We start from the raw sequence: 8,941 nt of genomic DNA on the forward strand, positions 1-8,941 counted from the left end.
CTAAAGCTCTGCCCCAAGGTCTCCCACATTGTGACTCCTGGATTTTTTCTTAGTGTTTCCTTTGGTTCTTTCAGGTACTAATTGGGAAACATTTCAATAAAGTATATCAGAAAGATTCCCAAGTTGGAAATTATGTCTTTATCCTGTTTCATGTACAAACTAGGAACCATAATCATCATCAGAAAGTCTTTACCAAGCATTGTATACTCAGATACAATTTTGCATATTGCAGTTTGTCATATAAAATGAACATTAGTACTTAGGATAAATGTATACGGTAGCCAAGCAATAGGATGATGCCTTAAACTAAGATAGCTTATACAAACCAAATAGTGCTCATGTCATAAAGAATCACAGTTAAGTATATTGTTTAAAACATAACTGTCCCCTGAGAAATACTGTGATGTCAGAGAATTATACTCATTTTGGCATGCTAGACTTAAGTCATTTAATTGTGAGTGTAGATCCAAAATCTCCACTGTACTCATCTGCCTTGCTTTCTGAGGCAGCCTCTGCACCACTGGACCCTGTTTTGGTCCACCAAACAGTGGCTTGCTTGCCACCAAACATGAAGGTGTAAAGACTAGAGAGAGTTCAGACACTTTGGATACTATAGGGTACTATGTACTGTGAACGGATTAGAAAAGTCATTTTTCTAAGTTATCGATTTTATTTAAGTGACTGAAAAACATTTCCATATAGCTACAGGGATACAGACAATGAAAAAAAAAAAAGTGAGATTTCCAAACAGAACTCATGTTATTAACTTGTATAGGTAGGAAGATTCCATCCATAGATGATCCTAACACCTATCATTGTACAGAACAGGCTGTGGAGTACAAGGGCCATCCATCAGTCTAAGGAAAGAATGAAAACACATGCAGACTATGGCGCTTTTATGGTTCATATAATTGGCTTTCGATGTCTGTCTCTTCTAGTTACTAATGGTCGTATCCATTGTACTGGAAAGAAACCCTGAGCTAGAATTTCAAGACAAAGTAGATCTTGACAAACTGGTGAAAGAAGCATTTCATGAATTTCAAAAAGATGAGAGTCGACTAAAGGAAATTGAAAAACAAGTAAGTAGAGAAAATAGCTTTTTGTAGAATTTTTTTTCTCAATTCTTCAAAGTATCCGTAAATCCCTTATCATTTAACTTACAAAACAGATATGCAGAGTACAAAACGGGAGGAAGTCTGACTTATTTGAGGAATTGATGTTACTTTTTACTCAATATTAGTCAATTCAGCTAAGAAGTTCTGACTAGAAAGATATCTAAGAAGAGAGAAATTTCCTTTATGTAGTTAGCAGTTAAAATGTGTTTTACCAGAAAGAAGCCATGATTCCAGAAGACTATAAAGTTAAATTCTGGGAGGACGGGATGAGGAACAGGCTACACTGGTGCTGTGTGCTACCTAATATAGCTCCTTCCAGGCTGTCTGTTTAATATTTTATTCTCATCCATAAAAAGGTTCCCTAAGTAAATAAAAATTGTCGGCAAAAAGGAGAATACTGAAAATGCTGTCTTTGTTTTATATGCTGAGAAGATGCTTCAGGAAAATAAAAGAAAAACTCAAGAAGCTCACATTTTCCACAAGGAAATCTTCCTGTGAATTTATTTTTCCCTCTCAGCTGACACAGATTTTACCTGTCAACTCTTTACAAACAAAAACTCAGATGACTCACTTACTATTTTCCTTTGTAGGATGACATGACTTCCTTTTACAACACTCCCCCTCTGGGAAAAAGAGGAACATGCAGCTATTTGACAAAGGTCGTGATGAATCTGCTGCTGGAAGGAGAAGTCAAGCCAAGCAATGATGACCCGTGTCTGGTTAGCTAGTGAGGAACGTGGTAGAGACTTTGTTAAGACAGGTTTTCCAGCAGTGTGTTGTTTGTGTTGAAGCTTAATCAAGGCAGCCATTAATGAGTGGGCTGACCATGCTGGTGAAGTGGTCACCACACCCTTGGTGGAATTATTGGACTTCTTGCATGCCATAACCAATCTAATGGTAAGAAATGCTTGTAATCAAGTGAAAATAAGTTCTCATGATTATGCCAACTACAGTAATAATCTTTACTGAGCAGTAGTAATAGTTTATTAATTGAAAGTTTACCACTGCATGTTTTCTGACTACATAACTCTTCAAATTGAGCCTTTGCTCATTTTGGATTAAATTCCCACCTTACTGCCAATTAAATGAATTTTCCAACGAATAATGCATACCGGGAATGAAAGTATATTGAAAAAATGGTGAATTCTTTTTAAGTAACATGCTTCTAGAACAAAATATTCATATGCACCATAAAAGCAAAATCAACAAGCTGGTATTTTTATTCTAAAACTGCATTATTGGTAATATTTTAGAATACAGAGCTATTGTACAATTTTTACCTTGTAAACATTATTATGGTTTTGTATTTGTGCTAACTGTAGGGGTTGGACTAAAGTAATAAATCAATACCTTATCAAATATTTTCTTTGCGCCCTTAGTAAAAATAAGTATGAACTGTTAACCTAGTTTGTACTCATAAAAACAAAATTAAAAATCATTAAATTTTATTTCTGAATTAATGAATATATCTGAATACATCCTTTGTTCTCATTTTTCTCAATACTGAATTTATTACTCCTGAATATTTTCATTTAATTGATCGGGAGATGAAAGAGAATCTATGGTACCTACCATTACACATATTTTGTTACCAAATTTACTTAAGCTAATGTTAATAAACATATAAAGTAGGTTAAACATTTAAATTTCATCAGTTATTTCCTTACTGAATGTTACAGTGAAGCCCATTAATTTGAGCCCTGACCCCAAAGGGAGTCATTTTTCTCACTAGTCTTATGGGAGTTTCACCTGAAAAGTCAAACTTGTCACAAAAAATGCAGCCCATTTATAAAGTCTTGAAAGGATCTAAGACAGAAAGGACAAGTAGCTTAAGTGACAAATCGGGCTGATATCAAATAAATGGATGCAGGAGCACGTGAAAAAATCTGGAGTCGGGCACATTCCTCATAACTTTGAGGTACACTTGCAAAGAGTGTGCTGGTTGGCAAAACTGAGAAAAATGAGGTAAAATCTTACCTTATAGAACTTTTTTGTTTTAAGAAATCAGGGAGAAAAATATTTTCAGAATCTGTTATGTATTAAGTAATTCATATGAATTCTACTATCAAATTTGTATACTGATCATATGAAACGGAAATTGTTATCCTAGTCTTATAGTTAAGAATACTAAGGTCCAAGGACTTCCCTGGTGGTACAGTGGTTAAGAATCCGCCTTGCAATGCAGAGGACAGGGTTTGATCCCTGGCTGGGAAACTAAGATCCCTGCGCACCACAACTACAGAGCCCACCTGCCACAACCAGAGAGCCCACATGCTGCCACCGCTGAGCCCACAGGCCACAAGTAGAGAGTCCGTGTGCCGTAGCAGAAGATCCCGCATGATGCAAAGGAGAGCTTGTGTGCCACAACTAAGATCCCGTGCAGCTAAATAAATGAATATTAAGAAATAAATTATACTGTCCAGATTATGTAATAAATTCCTCCACTTTTATGGTATGAAAAGAATTGAGATTTGTGTCTATAGTACAGAATCTATGTACTTTTAACTAATATTATAGAATCTATGTATATTTCATTAATCTACCACAGACTCTGATTTTTCTTCTCTCTAATGGGACTGTAGTGTTAGAATGCCACATTTCCAGGTAAAATCCACAAGGGAGAAGCCAGCAACAGTTGATTCAGACTATGGGAAATGACCCAGTTTAGGAGGAGTTCGCCTAGGTTCAGCAAGAATTCTTGCTTTAGGCTATCTTTTCTGATTGTACTGTCTCTGATTCCAAACCAATCACTGGTTTCTGTCCAGAACCATCATCTTACTGGATTACAAACCACTTTTGCAAGCTGTAAATGCTGTGAGTGCTTATTGCTCAAAGAGAATTCCTCACTAGTCATTCGAATTGTTTTTAATTTGATTCAGAGAAATTGATGAAATAAAGAACATAAATCTGGCTTTTAAGAAAATTCCGCTAGTAACATAATAGGAAATAAAAGTGGTATCATTGAAATAAGTGTTTTATCTCCAACGGTCAATAATTAGAACAACTTACATTTGGCAGTGTGGATGTTTTTGAATACTAAAGTCAGACTGTACAGTCACCCCACAGTGTCCACAGCAGATTGGTTCCATGACCCTCATGGACCCCAAATCCATGGATACTCAAGTTCCTTATAAAACAGCACGACCTGCACACACCCTCCTCTAAATCATCTTTAGATTATTTCTAATTCCTGATACAATGTAAATGCTGTGTAAATTGTTGCCAATATGCTGCAAATTCAAGTTTTGCTTTTTGGAACTCTGGAATCTTTTTTCTGACTATTTTCCACCCATAGTTAGTTGAAACTATGCATATGGAACACAGAGAGCTAACTGTATATACATGCACACACATGCAAGAGCTGTATCACATTATATTTTTTGTGAACTCTGTATGTTTGCTGTATCTTTTTTGAGTGACCAAGAAACCTTGTTCTATTATTATATATTTGATTCTCTTTTTCCTTAACATAAAAAATGGAGCTAATGGTACTTTTATTTACCTTGAAGAAGTACTAAAGATTAATTAGATTTGCATCAAATAATCTGAACTCCTTGAAAAAACATCAATAAAAATATTTCATTGGGGAAAATTAACATGCATATAACATACATATATTAAATATATATAGATTCCTTTCCTTTTTATATGTGTATGTATATTGAATTTATATTTATAAATATGTATTTAATTTTTTTTAAAAAAACACATGCATATATAGATTTGCCCTTTTTCGTTTGCTTATTTACTGTAGTGAAAATACTTCAGGGAACTCCTTTGTGAGTTTTGAGAAAATATCCAGTTAAAATGTCTGGAATGTATGTTAAGAAAAAGAAATGACTTGACATTTTCTTGAGAAGAAAAAATAATTTCACCATACACAAAATGGCTTAGAGTAATATAGATGTATTTTTTACTGTATTCTTTTCTTTTCTCCTTACCCCCACCCCCTTCCCATACAAATGCAGGGAACAGGTAACATGTGAGCATGGGCATTACTTAAAATATGACTTATATTTCAATGTAAGTTTTCTTGTAATATTATGGTTAAATAGGAAAGTGACTTGAACTGAAATTGATAATTTACTTACATCCTGCTTTTAGGTTTGTGCATCCATAAAAAGCCATATACTGCTTCTTTTTTCTTCTTTTTTTTGGTTGTTGTTGTTCAGTCAGTAATGTATCATATTTATTTTTTTCTTTTTACCTTTTGGCCCCTTTTACCACCCCCAGCCCCCACCTTTGGCAGCCATCAATCTGTTCTCTGTAGTTATGAGCTTGCTTTTTCTTTTTTTTTTTCTGATTCCACATATAAGAGATCATACAGTATTTGTGTTTCTCTGTCTCTGACTGACTTCACTTAGCATGATGTTCTTGAGGTTCATCCATGTTGAAGTAAATGGCAAGATGTTTTTCTTTTATGGCCGAATAATATGCAGTAGGGCTTCCCCTCATAGCTCAGTCAGTAGAGAATCTGCCTGCAGTGCAGGAGACCTGGGTTTGATTCCTGGGTCAGGAAGATTCTTTGGAGAAGGAAATGGCAACCCACTGCAGTATTCTTGTCTGGAGAATCCCATGAACAGAGGAGCCTGGCAGGCTACAGTCCACTGGGTCACAAGAGTCAGACACAACTTAGCAACTAAACCACCACCAATATGCAATAGAATATTACTTTATCTATTCATCCATCAATGAACACCTAGGATATTCCATATCTTGGCTATTGTACATAATGCTGCAATGAACATGAGCGTGCAGGTATCTTTTTGATATTAGCATTTTCATTTTCCTTGGGTGAATACCTGGAAGTGGAATTGCTGAATTGTATGATGGTTCTCTAGTCAAAGCTATGGTTTTTCCAGTAGTCATGTGTGGATGTGAGAGTTGGACTATAAAGAAAGCTGAGTGCCGAAGAATTGATGCTTTTGAATGGTGGTGTTGGAGAAGATTCTTGAGAGTCCCTTGGACTGCAAGGAGATCCAACTAGTCCATCCTAAAGGAAATCATTCCTGAATATTCATTGGAGGGACTGATGGGAAAGCTGAAACCCCAGTACTTTGGCCACCTGATGCAAAGAACTGACTCATTAGAAAAGACCCTGGTGCTGGGAAAGATTGAAGGCGGGAGGAGAAGGGGACAACAGAAGATGAGATGGTTGGATGACATCACCAACTCAATGGACATGAGTTTGAGTAAACTCTGGGAATTGGCGATGGACAGGGAGGCCTGGCGTGCTGCAGTCCATGGAGTCACAAAGAGTCGAACACGACTGAGTGACTGAACTGAACTGAACTGAACTGAATGATGGTTCTATTTTTAATTTTTTGAGGAACTTCCATACTGTTTTCCATAGTGACTGCTGCACCAATTTATATTACCACCAACAGTGCATTATGATCCACTTTTCTTCACACTCTCACCTACAATTTGAGTGTATACAAATTCAATATACATATACAATATGTATGTTATAAATTTGTAATTTGTATACATATTGTATACAAATTCAATATACATAAGCATATAGATAGGAGTAGACTCTATGAGTTGGAGAAGGCAGTGGCACCCCACTCCAGTACTCTTGCCTGGAAAATCACATGGACTCAGGAGCCTGGTGGGCTGCAGTCCATGGGGTCGCTAGGAGTCGGGCACGACTGAGCGATTTCACTTTCATGCATTGGAGAAGGAAATGGCAACCCACTCCAGTGTTCTTGCCTGGAGAATCCCAGGGATGGGGGAGCCTGGTGGGCTGCTGTCTATGGGGTTGCACAGAATCGGACATGACTGAAGCGACTTAGCAGCAGCAGCAGCAGACTCTATGAGTATATTTAATACATGCATATTATATGCATGCTAATTTTCCCCACTGAAATATTGTTATTGCTGTTTTCTTCAATGAGTTCAGATTACTCCATGCCAATCTAATTAATCTTTAGTACTTCTTCAGAATAAATAATAAAGCACCATTAGCTCCATTTTTTATGTTAAGGAAAAAGAATCAAAATTTTATTTCTTTTTTCTTATAATAATCATTCTGACAAATGTGAGACTTCTCATGGTGGTTTTGATTTGCATTTTCCTGATGAATAGTGATGTTGAGCATCTTTTTATGTACCTGTTGGCTATCTATAGGTCTTTAGGAAAATGTCTAGTCAGATCTTATGCTCATTTTTTACTTAGACTTTTTTTGTTTTGCTATTGAGTTGTATGAGTTCTTTATTTTGGATGTAAGTCCCTTATTAGAGATATGATTTGCAAATATTTTCTCCCATTCAGTAGGTTATCTTTTTATTTTGTCGATGGTCAAGAGCATGTTAAGGAGAGGAATATGGCAAAGAACACTTGATATATGAAGAGAGTTTATGAAAAGATAACCAGTTAGTTTATAAAACAAGCATGAAAAAAAAGCATCAACTTAAAGTTGAAACCCATGGAAAGAATTGGAGACTAACACTTAATAGCTAGGGCAACTGGAAATAAAAAAAACTTGAAATGTTTAATATTTGCTGAAATATAGGGGGAATGAACTATGTTGTATTTTTGAGAATTAAAAATTTTGATTAGCTGAGCAAAGTTGATGGAATCTGTCACTGTCTTAGCTGAAAGCAAACACCATTTGCAAATCCACATAGGAGTTTTAACTTGCTGCTTACGTGTTACATATACAGAATTCTGAAGTTTTCTAGTACTGAAGGCATTCAGAATCTGTGATGTAAGTATAGTCTTCGTGTTTTGACGAAATTCAAAATCTATTGTTCTGAAAGATATGTTTGGATCAATAAATCTTGATGTTCCCTCTACAGAAGCCATTGTTTTCTAATTAGAAGAGCAAAAAATAATAAGAATTAGAACACAGAACTCATGAATTTTAGAAGTCTCATTTGGCTTACAGAGCCAAAATGTTTTAACAGCTGTACTAGAGACTGACTGAAAATATTAGCACATTTATCCAGGCATGACAAGATTTAAATCTAATTTAAAGCTTCCTCTATCACAATGGCAGATTTATTGTGTAAGTTTATTGTACAAACAGTGTCTGTTGGAAACTCCTCACTGAATATCAAATTCAGCTACATTTCCAGAACATCATTTTGAGAAACATGATGTTTTCCAGATTTCCTTCCATTTAAGTCTGAAAAGATCATATTTCAGTTTTAAAAAATCAGAGTGTGGAATCACCTTGATATCATCTCCAATATGATAAGCTTGCAGTGCCTAATGGATAACAAACAACATTTATAGACTACCTAAGTAAACTTTTTTACCAGAACTCTACAGAATAGGATCAGATAAAAGTTCTTCATGAGCATGCATATTAAATAGATGCATATACAAGTAGGAGAGTCAACACAATGTGAAAACAGGTGTAACAGCACAAAGACCACATTTAAATCAAGAAGAGCCCAGAAGTATTGTAGTATGCAGCCAGCTTCATCTACTACAGTATGTCCAGGCTCTTCTTGATTTAAATGTGGTCTCTCTGTGCTGTTACAACTGTTTTTGTTATAGCTAAACGCTCTAGGAAACAAACTCACTCAGAAGGACAGTGTGGATCGTGGAGTGCAGTTTATTACACCCGCGGGTCCAAGGCAGAGTTTCCTGTTTAGCCAGGGACCCCAGCCAACTTTTGTAAAAACCTTATATACCTTAAGTGTACGTGCTCAAGCCCACATCCCCAAATTCCTTAAACCTAGCCTGGAAAGTGTTAAAGGGAGATACAATCGGGTTACAGCCATGATTCATAATCAGAAGGGTCAGCTGGTTATACGTTGTAGCCTACACCAATGGGTCGGAGAAGGCGATGGCACCCACTCCAGTACTCTTGC

At 36.1% G+C, this 8,941-nt stretch overlaps 1 protein-coding gene across 8 annotated transcripts in view; it reads left to right on the forward strand.

Annotated features, from left to right (window-relative positions):
* PHKB (phosphorylase kinase regulatory subunit beta) overlaps positions 1-2,579 on the forward strand; it is a 236,567-nt gene extending 233,988 nt beyond the window's left edge. For all 8 annotated transcript variants that reach the window (XM_025269801.3, XM_025269800.3, XM_025269799.3 and 5 more), the window contains 2 exons: positions 939-1,079; positions 1,706-2,579. In XM_025269801.3, coding sequence (XP_025125586.3) covers positions 939-1,079; positions 1,706-1,843 — 279 coding nt within the window. In that variant the 3' untranslated portion in view covers positions 1,844-2,579. The remainder of the gene's footprint in view (positions 1-938; positions 1,080-1,705) is intronic.
* Positions 2,580-8,941: the final 6,362 nt, after the last annotated feature.

This window comes from Bubalus bubalis, chromosome 18 (assembly GCF_019923935.1).
Source record: "Bubalus bubalis isolate 160015118507 breed Murrah chromosome 18, NDDB_SH_1, whole genome shotgun sequence".
NCBI classification, from domain to species: Eukaryota; Metazoa; Chordata; class Mammalia; order Artiodactyla; family Bovidae; genus Bubalus; species Bubalus bubalis.